Source organism: Lolium rigidum, chromosome 1 (genome assembly GCF_022539505.1).
Source record: "Lolium rigidum isolate FL_2022 chromosome 1, APGP_CSIRO_Lrig_0.1, whole genome shotgun sequence".
NCBI classification, from domain to species: Eukaryota; Viridiplantae; Streptophyta; class Magnoliopsida; order Poales; family Poaceae; genus Lolium; species Lolium rigidum.
Genome location: NC_061508.1, coordinates 37140420 through 37165636, shown reverse-complemented (window position 1 = coordinate 37165636; position 25217 = coordinate 37140420). Strand labels below are relative to the sequence as shown.

The window sequence follows — 25217 nt, the reverse complement described above, 5'->3', positions numbered from 1 at the left end:
GAAGCTATGCTTAAAGAATTTATTAGTACACAAACTTCCTTTAATAAATCTGTTGAGGAAAAGCTCAATAAAATTGATATTCTCGCTTCTAAGGTTGATAGTCTTGCCTCTGATGTTGATCTTTGAAATCGAAAGTTATGCCTAATAGGGATATTGAAAATAAAATTGTTACTACAGCAAATGCCATCCAAGTTAGAATTAATGAGAATATAAGATTAATGGCTGAACTCGCGTGCTAGGTGGGATAGAGAAGAAAATGAAAAACTAGCTAAAGAGAAAAATGTAGCTAAAGTTTGGACTATTACCACCACTAGCAATGCTAATGATTCACATGTTGCTGCACCTCCTACTATTAATGGTAAAATAATTGGTGTTGGCAATGTTTCTACTCCTAGTGCAAAGCGCGCAAAATTACTCGAAACTGCTAAAACTACTGAAACTGGTCTGTGATAAAACTGCTGAAATTTTTTCCAACCTTGGGGACAATGATCCCATTGCTGTAGCTCATAATGATTTAGATTTTGATGATTGCCACATCTCTGAAGTTATAAAGTTCTTACAAAAACTTGCTAAGAGTCCCAATGCTAGCGCTGAAAACTTGGCTTTCACAAAACATATTACAAATGCTCTCATAAAAGCTAGAGAAGAGAAATTAAAACTTGAAACTTCTATTCCTAGGAAGCTAGAAGATGGTTGGGAGCCCATCATTAAAATGAGGGTCAATGATTTTGATTGTAATGCTTTATGTGATCTTGGTGCAAGTATTTCTGTTATGCCTAAGAAAGTCTATGATATGCTTGACTTGCCACCATTGAAAAACAGTTATTTGGATGTTAATCTCGCTGATAATGCTAAAAAGAAACCTTTGGGAAGAGTTGATAATGTTCATATTATGGTTAACAATAACCTTGTCCCCGTTGATTTTGTTGTCTTGGATATTGAATGCAATGCATCTTGCCCCATTATATTGGGAAGACCTTTTCTTCGAACCGTTGGTGCTACTATTGATATGAAGGAAGGTAATATTAAATATCAATTTCCTCTCAAGAAAGGTATGGAACACTTCCCTAGAAAGAGAATGAAGTTACCTTTTGATTCTATTATTAGAACAAATTATGATGTTGATGCTTCGTCTCTCGATAATACTTGATATACACTTTCTGCGCCTAACTGAAATGCGTTAAAGAAAAGCGCTTATGGGAGACAACCCATGTTTTTACTACAGTATTTTTGTTTTATATTTGAGTCTTGGAAGTTGTTTACTACTGTAGCAACCTCTCCTTATCTTAGTTTTGTGTTTTGTTGTGCCAAGTAAAGTCTTTGATAGTAAAGTTAATACTAGATTTGGATTACTGCGCAGTTTCAGATTTCTTTGCTGTCACGAATTTCGACCTGCCTCCCTGTAGGTAGCTCATAAAATTAAGCCAATTTACGTGCGTGATCCTCAGATATGTACGCAACTTTCATTCAATTTGGGAATTTTCATTTGAGCAAGTCTGGTGCCTCAATAAAATCCATCTTTACGGACTGTTCTGTTTTGACAGATTCTGCCTTTTATTTCGCATTGCCTCTTTTGCTATGTTGGATGAATTCCTTTGATCCATTAATGTCCAGTAGCTTTATGAAATGTCCAGAAGTGTTAAGAATGATTGTGTCACCTCTGAACATGTTAATTTTTATTGTCCACTAACCCTCTAATGAGTTGTTTCGAGTTGGGTGTGGAGGAAGTTTTCAAGGATCAAGAGAGGAGTATGATGCAATATGATCAAGGAGAGTGAAAGCTCTAAGCTTGGGGATGCCCCGGTGGTTCACCCCTGCATATTCTAAGAAGACTCAAGCATCTAAGCTTGGGGATGCCCAATGCATCCCCTTCTTCATCGACAACATTATCAGGTTCCTCCCCTGAAACTATATTTTTATTCCGTCACATCTTATGTACTTTGCTTGGAGCGTCGGTTTGTTTTTGTATGGGAGAGAGACACGCTCCGCTGTTGCATATGGACAAATATGTCCTTAGGCTTTACTCATAGTATTCATGGCGAAAGTTGAATCTTCTTCGTTAAATTGTTATATGGTTGGAATCGGGAAATGCTACATGTAGTAATTCTAAAATGTCTTGAATAATTTGATACTTGGCAATTGTTGTGCTTATGTTTAAGATCTTGCATCATATACTTTGCACCCATTAATGAAGAAATACATAGAGCTTGCTAAAATTTGGTTTGCATATTTGGTCTCTCTAAAGTCTAGATAATTTCTAGTATTGAGTTTTGAACAACAAGGAAGACGGTGTAGATTCTTATAATGTTTACAATATGTCTTTTATGTGAGTTTTGCTGCACCGTTCATCCTTGTGTTTGTTTCAAATAACCTTGCTAGCCTAAACCTTGTATCGAGAGGGAATACTTCTCATGCATCCAAAATCCTTGAGCCAACCACTATGCCATTTGTGTCCACCATACCTACCTACTACATGGTATTTCTCCGCCATTCCAAAGTAAATTGCTTGAGTGCTACCTTTAAAATTCCATCATTCGCCTTTGCCATATATAGCTCATGGGACAAATAGCTTAAAAACTATTGTGGTATTGAATATGTACTTATGCACTTTATCTCTTATTAAGTTGCTTGTTGTGCGATAACCATGTTTCTGGGGACGCCATCAACTACCCTTTTGTTGAATATCATGTGAGTTGCTATGCATGTCCGTCTTGTCTGAAGTAAGAGAGATCTACCACCTTAATGGTTGGAGCATACATATTGTTAGAGAAGAACATTGGGCCGCTAACTAAAGCCATGATTCATGGTGGAAGTTTCAGTTTTGGACATATATCCTCAATCTCATATGAGAATAATAATTGTTGCCACATGCTTATGCATTAAAGAGGAGTCCATTATCTGTTGTCCATGTTGTCCCGGTATGGATGTCTAAGTTGAGAATAATCAAAAGCGAGAAATCCAAAATGCGAGCTTTCTCCTTAGACCTTTGTACAGGCGGCATGGAGGTACCCCATTGTGACACGGTTAAAACATGTGTATTGCGATGATCAGGTAGTCCAAGCTAATTAGGAGAAGGTGCGGGCACTATTAGTATACTATGCATGAGGTTTGCAACTTGTAAGATATAATTTACATAACTCATATGCTTTATTACTGCCGTTGACAAAATTGTTTCATGTTTTCAAAATAAAAGCTCTAGCACAAATATAGCAATCGATGCATTCCTCTTTGAAGGACCATTCTTTTTACTTTTATGTTGAGTCAGTTCACCTATTTCTCTCCACCTCAAGAAGCAAACACTTGTGTGAACTGTGCATTGATTCCTACATACTTGCATATTGCACATATTATATTACTCTATGTTGACAATTATCCATGAGATATACATGTTATAAGTTGAAAGCAACCGCTGAAACTTAATCTTCCTTTGTGTTGCTTCAATACCTTTACTTTGATTTATTGCTTTCTGAGTTAACTCTTATGCAAGACTTATTGATGCTTGTCTTGAAGTACTATTCATGAAAAGGCTTTGCTTTATGATTCATTTGTTTACTCATGTCATTGCCATTATTTTGATCGCTGCATTCATTACATATGTTTACAAATAGTATGATCAAGGTTATGATGGCATGTCACTTCAGAAATTATCTTTGTTATCGTTTTACCTGCTCGGGATGAGCAGAACTAAGCTTGGGGATGCTGATACGTCTCCGACGTATCGATAATTTCTTATGTTCCATGCCACATTATTGATGATATCTACATGTTTTATGCACACTTTATGTCATATTCGTGCATTTTCCGAAACTAACCTATTAACGAGATGCCGAAGAGCCGCTTGCTCGTTTTCTGCTGTTTTTGGTTTCGTAAATCCTAGTAACGAAATATTCTCGGAATTGGACGAAATCAACGCCCGTGGTCCTATTTTGCCACGAAGCTTCCGGAAGACCGAAGGAGAGTCGAAGTGGGGCCACGAGGTGGCCGGACACTGCGGGCGGCGCGGCCCGAGCCTTGGCCGCGCCGACCTATGGTGTGGGCCCCTCGTGCCGCCTCTTTACCTCGCCCTTCCGCCTACAAATAGCCTCCGTCGCGAAACCCCCAGTACCGAGAGCCACGATACGGAAAACCTTACTGAGACGCCGCCGCCGCCAATCCCAACTCGGGGGATTCTGGAGATCTCCTCCGGCACCTTGCCGGAGAGGGGATTCATCTCCCGGAGGACTCTTCACCGCCATGGTCGCCTCCGGAGTGATGAGTGAGTAGTTCACCCCTAGACTATGGGTCCATAGCAGTAGCTAGATGGTTGTCTTCTCCTCATTGTGCTTCATTGTTGGATCTTGTGAGCTGCCTAACATGATCAAGATCATCTATCTCGTAATACTATATGTTGTGTTTGTCTGGGATCCGATGGATAGAGAATACTATGTTATGTTAATTATCAAGTTATTACCTATGTGTTGTTTATGATCTTGCATGCTCTCCGTTATTAGTAGAGGCTCGGCCAAGTTTTTGCTCTTAACTCCAAGAGGGAGTATTTATGCTCGATAGTGGGTTCATGCCTCCATTAAATGCGGGACGAGTGACGTAAAGTTCTAAGGTTGTGGATGTGCTCGTTGCCACTAGGGATAAAACATTGATGCTATGTCTAAGGATGTAGTTATTGATTACATTACGCACCATACTTAATGCAATTGTCCGTTGTTTTGCAACATAATACTAGAAGGGGTTCGGATGATAACCTCGAAGGTGGACTTTTTAGGCATAGATGCATGCCGGATAGCGGTCTATGTACTTTGTCGTAATGCCCAATTAAATCTCACTATATTTATCATGTCATGTATGTGCATTGTTATGCCCTCTCTATTTGTCAATTGCCCGACTGTAATTTGTTCACCCAACATGCTTTTATCTTATGGGAGAGACACCTCTAGTGAACTGTGGACCCCGGTCCTATTCTTTACATCGCATACAATCTACTCGCAATACTTGTTTTATCGTTTTCTCGCAAACAATCATCTTCCACGAATACGGTTAATCCTTTGTTACAGTAAGCTCAGGTGAGATTGACAACCTCACCGTTTCGTTGGGGCAAAGTACTTTGGTTGTGTTGTGCAGGTTCCACGTTGGCTTCGTGTTGCGCCGCACTACATCCCGCCGCCATCAACCTTCAACGTGCTTCTTGACTCCTACTGGTTCGATTAAACCTTGGTTTCTTACTGAGGGAAACTTGCCGCTGTGCGCATCACACCTTCCTCTTGGGGTTCCCAACGGACGTGTCAACTACACGCATCATTCATCATCCAACAAGAGAGTGTAGAGTGGTTTTATTATGTGATCAATGTTGAGAGTGTTCACTAGTGAAAGTATGATCCCTAGGCCTTGTTTCCGAATAGAAAAGTTACACCACAGAGAATTGCCTCCCACACCAGCAAGCTATTTTCTGGCACCGTTTATTTACTGTTCTACTACATGTTCGTTTACTGCATCTTTACTTCCTGCAATATTACCACCATCTATACCACTTGTATTTCACTATCTCTTCGTCGAACTAGTGCACCTATACATCTGACAAGTGTATTAGGTGTGTTGGGGACACAAGAGACTTCTTGTATCGTGATTGCAGGGTTGCTTGAGAGGGATATCTTTGACCTCTTCCTCCCTGAGTTCGATAAACCTTGGGTGATTCACTTAAGGGAAAACATGCTGTTATTCTACAAACCTCTGCTCTTGGAGGCCCAACACTGTCTACAGGAATAGAAGCGTGCGTAGACATCACGCGTCATCAGGCGGCCACCAGTAGGAAATGACTGGCTTGACTTTTTATTGAGCGTGCGCTGCCGCCACGGCCGACCGCCAGGGGTACATACATGGCTGCAAGGAAAAAATCTTGCTAACAATGTCTCCGACTCTCTCAGTCATGGGTCCACTTCGCCATCGACAACCAAGCCCATTCATGATCTGATCGCTCAAAAATGTTGGTTGGTCTCTACCGTGCCAGCTGAGATAACAGGCAGATCATAAGTCGTCAATGTTAGTGTGTCTCGGTGTTTTTTTAAGGGGTTTTGTGTACCCTCAAATGAATGATAGCCCTTCATTTTCGTCAGTCTAAAAGCCAAGAACAATTCATACTTGCGCGAAAAACATGATAAGTACAATTTCTACTCGTGCCAAATTTGTCATCGCACTAGAAAAAGGCCCTAGATGGACCCGACCCAATAAGCCCAACTCGTTATTCATGTGTGACGCGTCTTGTTTTTGTTTTTCATAACACTCACTTCTGAGGCCATGGCTAAAAAAAAAGGTGCCGCCGCCGAGCTCTCGATGCCAATTTAGGCTGCGTGCATGCTAGATGGACCTAATTTTTTTCTTCTACCTTTTCTTATATACACTGTGCCAGAAAAAATAGGCCCCAGTTTTGGTTGAGCCCCGAGCCGTCGCACTTCTTGTCCTGGGCCAGAGCCGGCCCTGCTGGCACCACCGCCGCCTGAGCCACTCCCGCTGGCACGGACGGCTCCTACGCCAAGATCTCGACCCCACTATCACCAGTCCCTCTCCCTCAACTCGCCCTGTCCGAATTCCCACGTCGTCGCCCTCCTCGCAGGCCAAGGTGGAGGAGCTCATCACGCGATTCCGGTAGCAGGTCCGGGATCTCATCACGGTGTGGTACTCGCAGCCGCGCCAGAAGGCCACCAAGCTGGCCTCGACATGAAGTGGGGAACTGGTGGACGATGGTACACTGTAGCTTGGGGACTCAAAGAGGGAGTACCGGCTTCACTGGCTTCCCCTCAGCGAGGCATTGAGACGGAGGACGTGCAACCAACACTCGTCGTTGTCGAGGAAGGCAAGGAGGAGTTCCACACTCATCAGCTTGCTGGAATCCCGAGTTTGATAATTCTCTTTTATACTCAGTGGAAAATCTGTAATTATTTTGGCTCTGTTGGTTGGGGTCTAGGTGTTTGATGAAATTGACAGGAGGCACGAAATTAACACTCATCAGGATGATAATTCTCTTTTATACTCAGTGCAAAATCTGTAATTATTTTGGTTGTATTTCACTATAAGTTATCACATTTCTCTTGGTTGATTTATGGTTCAAATCTATTGCATCCATTGTATTGCTAAAACTTGCTGCTTAAGAAGTGCTATATACTTACATTTACACCAAGGTAAAATGATGTACTCTGTAAAAGAAAGATTCAAATTGGAAGCTACAAATTTCTAGGTAAAATATTGTAAATGAAATATTCACATGCTATACATTTCTGGGCAAAATAAACTTGAGTCATGCTATACACACGACAAATTTCATCCGATACTGGTTCGATCCTACGTGGCTGCAAATCTTCTCGCGCGAGGCAACGAAAGGCAAACAGCCAAACACGGTTCGGGTTTGGGCACGGCTGAGACTTTGGTAGGTCCCACCTGCAATTTTTTTTTTTACTTTGCCTTGTCCTCTTTCCTTGCTTCGGCGGTGTTCTAGCAGGAGAGACCATCCGTTCCTAATATGATTTGTGCTCGGAGATTTCACCAAGCTAGCGAAAGCAACCTTTGAGATTAAGCTCGCGATAGTGGCAAGGGAGCTCAGCAACTATGCTCGTCGGTGCTAGCGGTCGGGATGCAGCCTGTAGGGAGAAACGGCGCTCACGATTTGCTGGCTTGACATGAATTCAGAGATGGTGCTCGATGGAAGCTCTAAGGACATCTTCAACGGGCGACAAAAACGAACACGGAGAGACCGTTTGTTACCGCGTGGTTACAAAATGCGTATACATCCAGACCCGACGCATAGTGACCGGGTTGTTCGCTGAGACGCAAACGCGATCTAAATTTGCCAGTCAAAATGCGTATGCACCCAATCGCGCAGCTTAATACAGGCCGCTGGCAAAATCATTGGAGCGCATCTGGGTGAGCTGCTCCTCATCGAACGCCTCCGTCGCGGGAAGGGGTGGGGGGCGAGGTCCGCATCATCCAGGTAGACGTGGCGGGCCATCTCAATAAGATGAGCCCAGGTGCGGAAGTGCTCGGCCATGGATGAAGGTTAGGGTTAGGTTGAGGTATGCCCATCTCGCCCGCCGGCATCCACCATATATAGCCACGGCGGGGCGGGAAACGGCATTCACGCACAGGTCGTTACCCCCGCGCCCGAAACGGGCCAATTTGTTGGTCGCGCGCGGGAACCGGTAATCATCGGCGGCAGGTGATGTCTACGCATGCTTCTATTCTTGTAAACAGTGTTGAGCCTCCAAGGACGGAGAGGATCAGCTTCTTGTGAGGGATGAGGCGATCAAGCGTAGATGGCGGGAGTACTTTGACAACCTTTACAATGGAGAGGTTGAGAGCTCTACCATTGAGCTAGACGACTCCTTTGATGATACCAACATGTGCTTTGTGCGACGTATCCAGGAGTCTGAGGTTAAGGAGGCGTTAAGGAGGATGAAAGGAGACAAGGCGATGGGTCCTGATGGTATCCCCATCGAGGCGTGGAGAGGCCTTGGAGACGTAGCGATAGTATGGCTAACTAAGCTTTTCAACTTCATTTTTCGGTCAAACAAGATGCCCGAAGAATGGAGGCGGAGTATTTTAGTACCAATCTTCAAGAACAAGGGGGATGTTCAAAGTTGTACTAATTATCGTGGAATCAAGTTGATGAGCCATACTATGAAGCTATGGGAGAGAGTCATTGAACACCGCTTAAGAAGGTTGACAAGCGTGACAAAAAATCAATTTGGTTTCATGCCTGGGAGGTCTACCATGGAAGCCATCTTCTTGGTATGACAGCTGATGGAGAGATATAGAGAGCAAAAGAAGGACCTTCATATGGTGTTCATTGATTTGGAGAAGGCCTATGATAAGATACCTCAGAATGTCATGTGGTGGGCCTTGGAGAAACACAAAGTCCCAATAAAGTACATTACCCTCATCAAGGATATGTATGATAATGTTGTGACAAGTGTTCGAATAAGTGATGGCGACACTGATGACTTTCCAATTAGAATAGGGCTACACCAAGGGTCAGCTTTGAGCCCTTATCTTTTTGATTTGGTGATGGATGAGGTCACAAGGGATATACAAGGAGATATCCCATGGTGTATGCTCTTTGCGGATGATGTGGTGCTAGTCGATGATAGCCGAACGGGGGTTAATAAAAAGTTAGAATTGTGGAGGCGAACTCTAGAATCGAAAGGTTTTAGACTTAGTAGAACTAAAACTGAATACATGAGGTGCAGTTTCAGTTCTACTAGGCACGAGGAGGGAGAGGTTAGCCTTGATGGGCAGGTGGTACCGGAGAGAGACACTTTTCGATATTTGGGGTCCATGTTGCAGAAGGATGGCGATATCGATGAAGATGTGGGCCACCGAATCAAGGATGGTTGGATGAAGTGGCGCCAAGCTTCTGGCGTACTCTGTGACAAGAGAGTGCCACAAAAGCTAAAAAGCAGGTTTTATAGGACAGTTATCCGACCTGCGATGTTGTATGGCGCGGAGTGTTGGCCAACGAAGAGACAACATATCCAACAGTTAAGTGTAGCAGAGATGCGCATGTTGAGATGGATATGTGTCCACACAAGAAAGGATCGGGTACGGAATGATGATATACGGGAGAGAGTTGGGGTAGCACCGATTGAAGAGAAGTTGGTCCAACATTGTCTCAGATGGTTTGGACATATCCAACGGAGGCCTCCGGAAGCGCCAGTGCATAGCGGACGGATAAAGCGTGCTGAGAATGTTAAGAGGGGTCGTGGTAGACCAAACTTGACATGGGAGGAATCCGTTAAGAGAGACCTGAAGGTTTGGAATATCGACAAAGATTTAGCCATGGACAGGGGTGCGTGGAAGTTAGCTATCCACGTTCCGGAACCATGACTTGGCTTCGAGATCTTATGGGTTTCAACTCTAGCCTACCCCAACTTGTTTGGGACTGAAAGGCTTGGTTGTTGTTGTTGTTGTTGTTGTTAGTGTTGAACCTCCAAGTGCAGAGGTTTGTATAACAGCAGCAAGTTCCCTTAAGTGGATCACCGAAGGTTTATCGAACTCAGGAAGGTAGATGTCAAAGACATCCCTCTCAACCAACCCCAATTACGATACAGGAAGTCTCTTGTGTCCCCAACACACCCAATACACTTTTCAGGTGTATATGTGCACTAGTTCGGCGAAGAGATAGTGAAATACAAGTAATATGAATGATTGTAAGTAGTAATTGCAATCTGAAATAAAAATGGCAGCGAACAAATATGTAGCAGAACTGGTTGTAAATGGTGTTTCAATGCTTGGAAAGAAGGCATAGGGATCATACTTTTACTAGTGAACACTCTCAACAATGATACCATAATTGAATACATAAGTATTATCACTTCACTATGCTACTCTGAACCACTCTCCGGTTTCATAATAAACACAAATTCACTGCGTAGTGATGCATAAGCACTCCTTAAAGTTCACGTTCCCCAAATCTATGGACGCCCCACACTATCACCTTGAGCATACAAAGATGGTACTAACTAGACACCACAATTCATAAGTATTTCTGTAAATTAAGCTTAATAAACAAACACGTTGTGCACACTGTCACCTTCATACCGTTGGAAAAGGTGTCCCCGGAGATAACATAATAAAACCACTTGAGTAGCACAATAGTTGAAGAATAACATCTACTTATTCAACTAGATTACAAAACTCATGATCACATAAAGATCATACATGGAGAGATAGATATACCACATAGCTACCGGTAAAGCCCTCAGCCTCGGGGGAGAACTACTCACTCCTCATCATAGGAGTCAGCAAAGGCGATGGAGATGGCGGTGGATTCGATGGAGATGGCTCCGGGGGCAATCCCCATTCCGGCAGGGTGCCGGAACAGAGACTTATGTCCCCCGGATATTGTCTGCGATGGCGGCGGAGCTACGGAACTTTTCGTGGATGGAGGCTTATTGATTTAGGGTTCACGCGTCGGGAGGCTTCTTATAGGCAGAAGAGAGAGGTTGGTGGAGGCTAGGGGGGCCCAGACCACCCCTAGGCGCGGCCAGGGCCTCGGCCGCGCCTAGGCCTGGTCTGGCCGCCCTGTGGCGCCTCTTCATTCCCCCTCTGGACTCCGTCTTCGTTACGGAAAAATAAGATCTTCGGCTTTTCTTTCGTCCAATTCCGAGAATATTTCCTGTACAATTTTTCTGAAATACAAAACAACAGAAAACATGGAACTGATACTGTGGCATCTTGTCAATAGGTTAGTGCCGGAAAATGTATAAAAGTGCAGCGAAGTACAAACAAAATATATATAAATTGATGTAAAACAAGCGTGGAGCATCAAAAATTATAGATACGTTTGTGACGTATCTGCAGGCCTCAAAAGGTTGTTAAACCGCTATTACCAAGCATGACGGTATCAGTGTGAAAACATCGCCTGCACCGCTGGGATACCCCCAACCCAAACGTTCACCACAACCCATATGATGTCCGCGGACTAACGCAAACAAACGTAGACGGTCAATTTAGGCCCGTTTTGCATCGGTCCACTGAAGATGCCCTAATGGCACATGTGAGTTCCAATTATTCTGTACTCATTTCTTATACCAGCACTCATTTGTAGCATATAGATTTTCTTACTAAACATACAACAATTCTGTGGAGAATTTCAACGGAAATCACAAATTGATTGGAAACTCCTTGTAGGAAATTAGTGGTTGAGGCCACATTTTTCAGTCATAAATAGTTTTTTTTTGACCTGCAGTCATAAATAGTTGTTAGTATTGAACAAGAGAACAGAGTGACATGTAGCATTTTGAAGAATTAATTATCCGTGCTTTTGCTTGGGTGGGGCTGGGACTTCGGGCAAAGGACACGCATGAATAAATTATGTGTGCTTTCACTGGGAGGAGGTGTCGTACATAGATCGGATGGAATTTGTCGTGTGTGAAGCAATTCTGAATAAACTTAAAGAAAGATTCCGAATAAACTTAAAGAAAGATTCGCATTAAAAAATCACAAATCATACTGGAATTTGGCGCCCATAATGTCCATGTTTTCTTTTGCGGGTGCCCATAATGTCCATGTTGATCCAACAAATGGCGCTCTTCTACTATTGCTGGTAATTTAATATTTTAAAGATTTCTCACTTCTACTATTGGTGTGATCCAACGGTAGAACAGGGATAAAATGAGTTAAACCATCTCATGCTGCAGCTCTGAAGTTGCTTTTGTGTCATTCCATACTTTCTTAGTACAACATTTGTTTTTTTCGCAAAAACGCAAAAGCCTTACGTTTGGATGCATTGATAGATAAAGAAGAGTTTATGTACAAGTCCGAGGATGGACACAACACGCCGTACAACTCGACCCAAGAAAAGGAAAAAAAGCCTAGACTAGGTGAGTAGCAGGCGCACACCCCGGGCTCCTGCGTCCGCCCATTGCCGTGCCTCGGCCACGATGTCGTTGAACAAGGAAGTCAGCGAAGGCCGTGCGTTGTCGAAGACCGCCGCATTCCAGTGTTTCCAGATCCACCATGCCGTAAGCATGATAACCGACGAAGTGCCCTTGCGCAGCTGGCGGGGGGCGGTTCGCACCACCAGCGACCACCACTCCGCGAAGTCACCCTCAGCCATGGGAGGGCCTGAGGTGGATCGGATCCACGACAGAACCTCAAACCAAATCGTCCTGGAGAAGGAACATCCTGTGAGCAGATGGCTCATGGTCTCGGTAGCTTGGTCACAAAGCGGGCATCTAGGCGCATGCGGGAGACCGCGCCGTGCCAGTCTCTCACCCGTCCAGCATCTATCAAGGCAGGCCAACCACACGAAGAATTTCACCCTAGACGGCGCCCAAGATTTCCAGTTAAGCTTCCAGGAGCCTGAGGTGATCGCCCCCTGGAAGAGGGTTTCATAACATGATCCGGCTGAATACTGGTCATCTGTCGTCCAACGCCAAACTAGTCTGTCTGGATCCATCGATAATTGGGTGTCCCTGAGCCGGCACCATAGTTGCACGTATTGCCACAGAGCCAGGGCGCTCGATGCACATACTATATCGGTAATCCAGGTGCGCTCAACCAACGCCTCTCGAACCGTGCGCGCCTTCCGCCGGCGTTTCGGCACCAAAGCGTAAACCTCCGGCGCCATCTCCTTGATGGACTTGCCGTCCAGCCACCTATCTTCCCAGAAGAGGGCGGATTCCCCGTTGCCAACCACCATGTAGGTGGAGGCCGCGAAGACATCCAGCTCCGTCTTCGCGAAGTGCATGTCCAACCCGCGCCAAGGTCGCAGGGGGTCAGTGTGCATCCTCCAGATCCACCTCACCCTGAGGCTGATGACGGTGCGCGCGAGGTCTGGGATCCCCAGTCCCCCAGTCGCAGCGGCCTACACACCCGCGCCCAGTTGACGTGACAGTGTCCACCATTAGCCTCCGCCCTGCCAACCCAAAGGAAACCTCGCAGGATCTTGTTCACCTGCTTCAGCGTTTTTTGGTGGAGTCCCAGCACCATCAGCTGGTGCAGGGGGATCGCTGCGAGGACCGAGCGGATTAGCGCCAAGCGTCCCGCCCTAGGCATCATCGATGCCCTCCAGGTGGGTAGTTTGTCAGCTAGGCGGTCTACCAGGGGATGGAATGCGGCAGCCGTCAACCTCCTGATAGACATGGGGATACCAAGGTATCTCACCGGAAACGGCGCTAGCTGGCACTCCATGAGCCTAGCAGCGCCCGCAGCCTCACCATCGGAACAAGCGATCGGAGATACTGAGCATTTAGCGAAGTTGGTGGCAAAAGATTACCAAAGAGCTCAAAGAGCTCCAGGATACCGCGCAAAGAGCTCCAGATGCCTGCCCAAAGAGCTTCAGGATACCGCGCACGACGCGCAGTTCCGTCTCATCTGGGTGGCAAAAGATTACCACGTCGTCCCCGTAGAGTGACACTGACGTCACTAAGTCTCGCCGCGCTAAGCGCCTCAGAACCCCCAGCTCACTCGCTTTAGCCAACATCCTGTTAAGCGAGTTCATCATCAGAACAAACAGGGCTGGCGACATGGGGTCTCCCTGCCTCAGACCCCGCCGATGCCAAATCGGGAGACCTGGCTCGCCATTCAGCATCACCCTGGTACTCGCAGTGGATAGGAGGATGCAGACCAACTCGCGGAACCTTGGTCCAAATCCTATCTTGCGGAGGATCTCCATAAGGAAACCCCAAGAGACGGAGTCAAAGGCTCGAGCAATGTCCAGCTTGAGCATCACCCGCGGCTCCTTCTCACGATGAAGAAATCTGGCTGTCTGCTGGACCAACATGAAGTTGTCGTGGATGCAACGTTTGCAGATGAACGCGCATTGGTTGCGATCCACCAGCGACTCCATCCTAGGGGCTAAGCGAGTAGCCAATGCCTTAGCAACCCAGCATTTGTTATGTTTTTTGGTTGAAACAACATAGTTTAGCAACAACAAAAGGGTCTGACTTCTACTGATTGTAATGGTATCATGGAGATTGTTATCAAACTTCAAAAGATTGATTAAGCTGAATATTGCATTAACTAAGTTATACGGACTACACTGCTTATTTGCACATTCTGTTATAACCACGTTTAGTTATTGGTATGCATCTAAAAAATCCAGGTGGAATTAATGTCAAGGCTGATCGTGATGAATCGTCATCTTATGTTGCTATGTGTGCATCTCAGGATTTTGTACGCTGCAAGGTATGCATTCTGAAATATCAAGGCTTCACTTTCGACTGTTCATGTTACTATTTGTCTGTGGAATAATAATTAGGCCGGTGTATGGCAAGCTTAAATCGACAACGAGGTCGTCCCGTCCACGCTCAGCAGCATCGCGCCCATCCTGCGCGTCGCCGCCGAGATCGAGCCCGAGCGCCCCCGAGTCGCTTACCTCTGTACGTGCATTCGTTTTCGCGGGGATACGTATGGTGCATTTCGCATGCTGTTTTGATGCGTTTGGGTTTGGATTTTGTGGCAGAGCGAGCGCTCCTGGTGAATTTGTTTGGCGTCGGATCAATGCCGCGTAGGCTGTGTGTACTTGGAAAAGTTTTGTGTTCCCACGTTAAAAAATGTTTGTTCTTATATTTTTTTGGGGGCACAGGATGTTTCTTGTGGCATATTCATTAGAACAAATTTTGGCAGCCATGATGTAACATTGCTATTTGTTTGGCATGTAGTCCTGTAGTGCTCTCTCAAGGCGTGGTGGCTGATAGTTGTTTCTTGTCCCTTCAGGAGCTTGGCGTCACTAAACTGCACATTAAGCTTCACGCCAATGGAGGAAACAAAACCAGGACCACTGGACCTGAAGCTCAGTCTGCTCTTAGGGCTGGTGCTCGTTCTGGGAAGAAAATCGGTGGCATTGGCATGAACAAGCTCTGCTATAGTTGTTGTGGAAGAATATTTGTTGATATGTGATGGTACACTGTTTCCACATGACATGAAGATTTGTTGTTGTGTTCCATAGGGTGTGACTCCGGTTCCAGTGACAAAATTCACCGGAAGGGTAGAAGCTAGGAGGCCGTAGATGTCTTCTTCAGACTATTTTTCATGTCCCATAGTGGCAATCAAGAACTTACTCATATGTGGCCCTGCTATTTCTATGCTTATCAGAACCAGATTTAATTTTACCATGTCGAGGTTGTTTGATGTTAGTTGAACCTATAGTGTTGTTTGAATTCAGAAACCTGTCATATTTATGTGATACCTAGCTTTACGGTCTATGGAAACTTAGAAATTTGTATTCAGTTTTGTCAGTGTTATATTGAATTCAGTTTGTGTCATTGTAATTATATTTCAGTTACCATATGAATATTTCGAAGGAGCGATCACAAAATCACACTAGTACATAGTTGAAATCTGGAGTTATGAACATCTCTGGGTTTCTACCGCGGTCGTCTTGACGGTGTATATAAGCCCCAACGTTTGGTGCTTCGGCATCCTGTCCTGGAGTTGATCCGGCCATGCGGAGTATTCAACAATGAAGATGTTTTCACTCGCCGGAAGCAAGCTAGGAATAGCTCGTACCATGACATTGCTGCAATGTCATAAGAAGCATCTGTAATAGATGTACAAAGTAACGGTAGTATGTATCATTGTATCTTGTCTAGTAAACAGTATAGTATAGATAGCTTTAGCTTGCACATAAAGATGCCAGGCCGCCATCTGCTAGCAAAGTTGAGCTACAACAATTCAATCGTTGGTCAATTTGGTATCAGTTCTTTTAATAGAAATCCAAGTTAACTTCATTACAATAATATATAGAGCACTGCAACAGTCGCACGTCTAAAGGAACAGAAATGGTGAATGTTCATTCTGAAGATTACACAAATTCTTTGGAGCGACTGCTAATACAATGACGAATCAGGACAAGGCATTCAAAATTTCTTAACTAGTCCAGATAATCTTCATACACCAACACCACATAGCACACATCGGAAGCTAACAGTAATAGCACTAAGGAGCAATTGCACTGTCAGCTAGGTCGTGGTATACGACTCCCCAGAGGGACAAGCCGGGGAGGAGAAAAAAAAATGGCAGCGCAGTAGCTCTTTTTTGCCTTCACCGGCGGGCGAGGATTTTCTTCTACGATTCAGTTGCTTATCATTGTTGTCATCTGCTGCAACTGACTGCAATCCGTTTTGCTTATGCCTCAAAAGGGGGTTTGTTGGCTGTGTGTCGTTTGTTTTCGTTACAACTGACTGCAATTGGTTTTGCTTACGCCTCTCCTGTATGTCCAGGAGCAATTCTGCAAAGAGGCAGCACTCCGGCGGCAGGCGCATGAATCATAGGACGTCTACATAACGGAAGTTCAGAGCAGAACCACATATGCATTCCCAGCCAGCCATGGCGCAAGATGTCAAGTCCAGCTACTACCTCCTCCTCGCCACCATCCTCGTGCTCCCGCTCCTCTTCCTCAAGCTCAGGCCGCACAGGCACGGCGTCGAGACTAACCTTCCCCCGGGGCCATGGCGGTTACCGGTCATCGGCAGCATGCACCACTTCGTAGGTGCACTCCCGCACCGCGCCATGCGGGACCTGGCCCGCCGGCTCGGCGCTCCGCTCATGCTGCTCCGCCTCGGCGAGCTCAGCGTCGTCGTGGCCTCGTCGGCGTCGGCGGCGAGGGAGGTCATGAGGACCCAGGACGCCGCGCTCGCCACCCGGCCGCTGACCGCCGCCCTCCGCGCGCTCCACAAGGACGGTTTCGGCTTGGTGTTCGCGCCCAAGGGCGAGCATTGGCGCCAGCTCCGCAAGCTCTGCGTCACCGAGCTTCTCTGCACGCGGCGGGTCCGGTCCCTCCGTGGCTGCCGCCAGGCAGCGGCCGCCACCCTCGTCGCGTCCGTCACGGCGCAGTCGTCGTCGACGTCCGAGCCGGTGAACGTCAGCTCCCTCCTCTCCACCTACGTCACCGACGCGGCGGTGCGCGCCGTGGTGGGCGACCGGATGGGGGATCGCGACGCCTTTCTGGCATGCATGGACGAGGGTGCCAAGGTGGCCACCGGGTCCAGCCTCGTCGACCTGTTCCCGTCCTCGCGCCTCGCGCGCGCACTCAGCGGGACGGCGCGACGCGCGGAGCTGTACGGTGCCAAGATGAGCCGTCTCATGGACGTTGTCCTCGAGGAGCACCGCGCGACGAGGTCGGCCACCGGCGCCGGCGACGAGGAAGAAGACCTCGTGGACGTCCTTCTGAGGCTCCAGACGGATGGCGGGCTTCACGTTCCTCTCGAGATAGGAACCTTGCGCGCCTTGATCACCGTAAGACCTAGTACATCTCCATCTGACCATCTCCACAAACATTGTTCTACGTAGCAAACATCTAAAAAAAACATTGTTCTAGCAAAACCACACGTGTACGCTCGACGAAATTCGTTCTTCGCAGGATCTGCTTGGGGGTGCGAACGAGACCTCGGCGACGACGCTACAGTGGGCCATGGCGGAGCTGATACGGGACCCGAAGAAGCTCCGCAGGGCGCAGGACGAGGTGCGCGGAGCCTTCGCCGGGGAGAGCCGCGTTCGGGAGGAGGCCCTGCCGGAGCTGCGTTACCTGCAGCTTGTGGTCAAGGAGACACTCCGGCTGCACCCGGCGGTTCCGCTGCTCATCCCGCGGGAGTGCCAGGAGCCCTGCCGCGTGCTCGGCTACGACATTCCCGTGGGCGCCATGGTGCTCGTCAACGCGTGGGCGATCGGGCGAGACGTCGATAGCTGGGGCGCGGACGCCGAGGAGTTCAGGCCGGAGAGGTTCGATGAGGCCGGCAGGTGCGCGGTGGACTTTAAGGGGACGCACTTCGAGCTCTTGCCATTCGGCGCGGGACGGAGGATGTGCCCCGGCATAGCACTGAACGTGGCTGTCATGAAGCTCGCGCTGGCGAGCCTCCTCTTCCATTTCGACTGGGAGATCCCTGGCGGCGCAGCCCCGCATGATCTGGATATGACGGAATCATTCGGGACCACGACGCGGATGAAGAACGACTTGTGGATGCAGGCCACTGTTCGCGTGCCTCTTCCAACTCTCTAGGTACAATCATAAGAAATGAAGTTATTCTATGCCCGAGACTTGTTAGGATTAATCTTGATTTTGTATCTACATTTGTTATTTTGTTCTGCACTTAGTTAGATGCATGTAGTGTGGCTCGGTTCCAGCAGAGGTGCAAGCTGAGATGCTGTTGCGGCCGTGCGAGGCGACGCACTGGTGAGATGCCGACGATGGTGAGAAGCTGTTGTCCACGTCCTGGGCTTGTTAGCTGCATGCCTGCATGTGCATATCTGTTCAGGTTGTTGTGGTTCCTAGAGTGATTCTAGGAGCTGATCAGGTCAGCCGTTAGGCTTAGTGCGTGAGTGTCTGGGTTAGTTGAGTTAGTGGCCCGAGTGTATGTAGTGCCCAGCTTGTTAGTGGCGTGAGTGGCACAAAATCAGGCGAGTGTGATGCTCCGGCTGTATGTGTGTTGCCTATTTAAGGTGAGCAATTGAATGGAAAAAGCAGAGCCAGCGGGCAGTGTAGAAAATGTAGCGTATGTGCTTACCAAGGATGAGTGTTCCAAGACAAAGCCTATGTGTTCTTCTTCCTTGGCCAGTGTGTGTGCGTGTGGAGTTTCCCCATGTGTGCGTGTTCTTGAGAGAGGTAAGAGAGTGTGAGATTGAGAGATTAGAGGTTGAAGAAGAAGGGGAGCTGCGTGTGGCAGCTCCTACAAGGCTACGGGGGAAATATTGGAAACCACAAGTGTAGCTCGAGCTACACCTAGCTCATTTTTTGAAAATTTTGAAAACAATATTTTAAAGTGTCAAAAAAATCTGAAATTAAATTTATATGAAGATAATACTGTGTTCTACAAACGTGGAAACTTTCGACTGGACATACCTTTTATCCAGGGCTGTGCAAAAATGACAAATTAGTGAACAGTTTCAGATTTCAAACTCTCAAAATCTGTCAGATTTTATCATTTTTCTGCAGCCCAGAATATGAGGTATCTCGAGTTCAAATTTTACAGATTGAAGATCCCATCATTGTATACATATGGATTTTTTGTCAGATTTTTTTTGAAACTTTAAAATTCCATTTTTAAATTTTTAAAAAAAGAGCTACATGTAGCTCGGGCTATAAAAATTCACTCTCGGCAAAATATCCCTTTTACCGTGTTTTCGCAACTTTGCCGTGCTTCAAAAGAGCGGAATTTGCTGTGTTTTGAACAGTTAGACACATGGTAAAGAAAAAGAACATGAAAACAGAAAAAAGACAAAGCAAAGGGTATGAACATGGCAAAATTCCGAAAAACATACGACAAAGAATAAGACACAGAGCTGCAACGGCGGCATGGCTTTGCCTTGTGTCCTCTAACGGACACACGGAAAAAATTAGGGCCACATCGTTGTCCCTTTCCCACTCGCCCCATTTTTTCCCGACTAAAGTTTCCCGCACGGGGAAAATTTTCCTACCCTTTCTTTCCCATGTGCGAGGAAAAAACACACGGCAAACCCTTTGCTGTGTGTTTTTTACCTCGCGGTATCCCAACCATTTTCCCTCCATTTTCTCCACGCCAATTCCTTCCCGCCTTTTTTCCCGTCATTGTTTCGACCTCGCACCACTATATATAGCTATGTATCAGACGCATAGTTCATCACTTAGTTCTTCCCTCTGAAAATCAGACTTGAGATATGACAGTTGGTCTGAAAATGTATTCACGAAATGATATCCAGTTATATGGCTTCTAGGAAAAAAAAAAGCTAGATGTTTCACTCCAGACAAACATAGTTTGTCGAAACGAGCCCATATTGGGAACGTGCATGTGTCTTGGGACAGGAAGCAACGACGTATAGAGTGTTTCCATTTCCGTGCCGCGAAAAACCCAGTTTCCATTTTCAAAGTGCCGAAATGGGTTTTTTTAAGCAGCTACAAGATGCGCACTCAACAATTCAGCGGGACATCTGCACATTGGTATAGTACAACATATACACTACGGTTCACATGCCTGATGCGCGCGTAGCTTTCTGGCTAGACCTACCGCTCCCTGCGGTCTCCTGCCGATTTCTCTATGTCCCGGATTTGAACTAAGCGTCCACTTTCGCTCTATCCAGATTTTTTGGGAAAATAATTTTAAGGACAACGACGTGTCATTTTTTGGGAAAATCACTGGATTCATCGGAATCAAGCTCATCCTCCAGGCCATCATGGTCTTCCTCATCTATCATGTTCTGCATTTGTTCTTCTTCATCATCGCCATCAACCTCGCCACTACCATGATGTCCATCTCTTGCATGACAACTCTGTCCTGATTCAAAACTCTTCCTCCAGCATAAGAAGTTTGACTGCTCTGGCCTGGATGGAACTCACCCCGCCTTCGTGGGAAGTGATCTCCTTCGCCACCAGAAGCATTAAGGTGATGGGGTGAGTTCCTCTGCACTCGCACCCTTCTAACCAGTGCACTCACTGAGAGATCCATTCTATCGGCTTCAAATGCCTTAATTTTTTTTATACTAGAGCTACTCCACAAAGCATGCACACTCATACTGTATGTTTTAGGATTAATCCCGAAATTTATGGTCAACCAGCTGTCCTTCAATTGAAAAATGTGCCGTGTTTTTGGGGCGGACAAATTCAAATCTTGGTACTGCAACTCGCTCAGATCAGCTCTAATCGGAGTTGTTCAGATAGTACCAGGACCATAGTAAACAAAAAAATCCACTAAATCAGACATTTCATCATCTATACAAAATTCAAACTCGTCTAATAACCGAGCACTGACATCCTGAATAAATAAAACTATGAATGACGACCAACTAAATAAATATTTATTACCGGGCCAACTAAATAAATACTCATTCCATTCTGATTTAGTCTACATACTAGAAAAAACCAGACAAGCTAGTACTACATTTATTAGTACTGCTTCAACCAATCCATCCAACAATGAAAGTAGTGACATCCAATAGAAAAAGCAGGGGTCCTTCGTTTTCTGTGTCGTTCTTAATTACAAAGCTAAAATGTAGACTCATTTAGAACAAAATTTAGACCTAAACTGTAGAGTATTTCAGAATAGATGGAGTATTTTCTATCGGCAAAATAAATTAATATCTAATCCAGCGAGACAATATACACAATATACACAGCTGCATGACTATACCAACTACTATGCATAAACACAAGCCTACTAACATACAATTAGAGAGGATTGGGGTTTACCCAGAGGTCAATAAGAAGAAGCGTTAAGAGCAAGCAGCTGCTCAGAATTCACTTGACACCATTATTGAAGACGATGATAGGGTCGGACCTCAATGGTCCTTTATGTCTGAAGCGGATATGGGCGTGGTCAACCGAAACTAAGCCGTGTGCAACGCGAGGCGTCGTAACACTAATCAAAGCACATAGAGTTGGCGGTGACAGAGCTGTCATCGTGCGTGTGTATCTTTCCCTAAATCTTGGATTTGGAAGTTGGTAAATATTCACCCCTTGTTTAAGAGTGGTACGCCACAAAAAGTGCAAAGAAACTTATAAAAGCCCGATGTGTGAAACAACTTTGTTAGCAGTGAATGACAAGGGATTAACTTGTCAATGCCTATGGATTGTAGGCTAGGGTTTAGTTAGAAGTAGAGGGCAAGTAGATCTCGAAGGTTTCAGCCGAAAAGTACTCGACGAATATGAAAACTAGGGTTTGCAGACAATGATTCGATGATCTTCTCGTCCCTCGACCCCCCTTTATATAGGTGGAGCCGAGGGATTCGTGCTATACAAGGATTACGAGTCCGGGACGGTTTCTAACTCATCCCGCCGGATTACAAATAACACTTCTTATTACAACTCTATCTTTTCCTTAACTACATCTTGGGCTCTCGAGTCTTCTTATTCTTCCGGTAGTGGGCCTTCAATAAACCCCGGGTACTATATTAGGCAGGCCCATTTGGGATGCCTATGTCGAGTAGCCCCGAGATTTTGCTTGAATCGTAGAATCAAGGAAAATCTCCACTGTTTATTTTTACTCGAAAGCTCTTAACTTTTATACTTTTTTTCATAAAATTCTATATTGTACGGGGATATTGGTAGTTGGGGCTAGTTCATCGACGGATCGGGTACTAGTTAAGCTGCTCTAGTGGCAATCCGCAAAAACCTACTTCAAAATCACGTCCCTGGACATGATTTCGGGATAGCGGTGTAAACTTCGACGAGCGCCGCTTAAGGTCTTACCATTCTGTCGAGTCCCGGTTAAATTTATCGAGTACCTAACGCGTCCGTTAGGATTTTTCTTCGTATCCGTTGATACGGATAAAAGTAGCGAGCGCGGTCTTCGGCGATGCCACGCCCGGCGAGAATAGGTCCGGGGTCTTACCTTCGCAATTTTGCGGCATTCGAAAATTGATCGCAACTTCGGCGTTCCGAGAATATATTGTCGAGTGCTTTTCCGGCTGTTGGAATGGCACATTTTATTGAGTCAAATATGACTTATATTGCTTTCCCGATGGGAGTATATGGAGAGTTAATGATAACTCGAAATATACTCTCTTGCTTGTTCTATTTTTCCTTTGTTAATTTCATCGGGCACGCGAACGGCGTTCCCGATGGGAGTAGCCCCGAGGCTACTGACCAAGAACTTGTGCTTGGTTGTAGGCTCAACATTTTAGTCCACCTTGTCACTATATTGCCATTATCTCCTGATATTCTTTCCTCCTTCTTCTTCTCTCTTTCTTTTTTTCTCTCTCTTTTTTTTTATTTATCGGGTGCGCGAACGAGCGCTCACGATGGGAGTAGCCCCGAGGCTACGGCCAAGAACTTGTGCTTGACTTGTAGGCTCAACATTTTCTATATTTGCCATTGTCGAAATTTTTCTTTTTTCGAAGTAGCCCCCGAGCATTTGGGCAAAAACTTGTTTCTGACCAAAGGCTCCCGATGCATTCAAATAACTTATCCTGTCGCCATTCTCCTTTCTCTTGTCGACATATTTTTCCTTGGCAAATTTTCTTCAACTCTATCAATGGTCGATATTTTTCTGCTTTGTGGGTCCATCGTTCCCACCATGTTGACACGTCGTGCAAGTGGGGGACACACGTCCTCCGCTTTTTCTGGTGCACGTACGGTAACGCCTATCCCAGTAAAAATACTTTTTTGCCCTTGTTACTAGAAGATCAATTCTCACCACACGATTTCCTCATCCAACGGTACACTGCTTCACCCAATTCTTATATAAACCTGTCTTCAACCTCCGTTCATCCCCTCGCTTGCGCCGCTCACCTGTTCCTCTTCGCAAATCTTCCTCTGCGCCCAATCTTCGCCGATTTCCCGCTCTCGCATACATTGCTCAATCCGCTGCCGTGGATGCCACCGCGTGCGCGTTTGACCCGCCACAGCACTCCGAGTCCGCGATGGCCGGCGAAGATCTTGAGTGGGAGAGATCCAAAATCTCCAACCAAGACGCCAACTTTGATGAAAAGGCTTGGCTCGATGAAGAAGGAAGGCGCCATCCGCTTTCCCGAGTGAAGAAAGCTATCCCAAGCCTCCAATGGAGTATCGGGTTAGTTTTGTTGATCATCTTATCCGCGGCCTCTCTACCCCAATCCATGATTTCCTCCGCGGTCTTCTCTTTGTCTATGGGATTCAACTGCACCTGGCTGACCCCCAATTCCATTCTTCACATTTCTATTTTTATCACACTTTGCGAATGCTTTCTTGGAGTTGCTCCCAATTGGGCTCTCTGGAAACGCATTTTACGCCTTCGCCGTAATGGCGCTCACAACGCCACCTACAACATAGGTGGCGTAGTTATCTGTGTCCGAACCGATGTCGATTATTTCGACGTCAAATTTCCCGACTCGTCCAAGGATGGCGCAAGAGGTGGCTCTATATACACGAAGAAAGCGCCAACTCCGTGGAACACAACATAGTTCCTTTCGACGGAAACGCGAAGATTCAACGCCGCCACTCCTGGGACGCCGAAGCTTCCGAAGAAGAAAGAAAGGCGACAGAAGCTCTTATGACTCGTGTTCATCAGCTCCAAAATACTCGAGGAAAAGAGTTGTCTGGTGTCCAAATCATAGCCTATTTTCTTAGGATTAGAGTGCAGCCTCTTCAGGCTCGCAAAAATCCCCTTTGGACGTATTCTGGTGCCAATGACGCCAATAGGCTCTCCAATGATCTTTCTGTGAAGGACTTGGAGAAGCTTGTTCGAAGAATTACCTCGGCTGAGTAAGAAGGATCCTATTCCTTCCTCTTGTCGCGTGGAACCCTACGGCTCCACTAATCCTCTCCCGAGGTATTTTGCCTTCTCGAATTTTTTATCTTGTTCTGAATTTTTCCTGCATCTCATTGTATTAATATCCCGCTATCTTTCTCTCTGCCGCTATTTTGTTGTAGAATCACCCTACTATGGCTTCCCTTCCTCCTCTTCCTGAGGATGGAGAAGTCGAAGAAATGGGCATTGTTGCCGAAGATACTCAAGGCTCCTCTGTTCCTGGAAGTGAAGTCGCGGGTTCTCACAAATCTGCGGCTTCTCATGAGAGAGAGGTTGAGTCTGAAGCTAGTGAATCGGCTGAATCCCTTCCTCCTGCTTGTTTCTCCGAAGAACAAAAGGAAAAGGACCGAAGTCGAGGATTACGGCATTTCTAAGGCTGAAGAAGTTGTTCCTTCGATCCGAAGGCAGCTTATGATCCTTATTTTGAGTCCCTCATCGGCTCGTAAGTCAATTTTATCTCTCCTCCTCTTTTTGATGTACTCGAAAGATTTAACTTCTGTCTTGCTTTTTGTACTTGTCGATTTTTGTTTACTAGTGATG

General features: G+C 46.1%; 1 protein-coding gene across 1 annotated transcript; it reads left to right on the top strand.

Moving 5' to 3' along the window:
- Positions 1 to 16812: 16812 nt before the first annotated feature.
- On the top strand, positions 16813 to 18481 carry LOC124706744 (desmethyl-deoxy-podophyllotoxin synthase-like). The gene is made up of 2 exons (XM_047238416.1): positions 16813 to 17721; positions 17846 to 18481. The coding sequence occupies exons 1-2, from the start codon at positions 16813 to 16815 to the stop codon at positions 18479 to 18481; spliced, it is 1545 nt and encodes a 514-aa protein (XP_047094372.1).
- The last annotated feature ends 6736 nt before the right edge of the window (positions 18482 to 25217 follow it).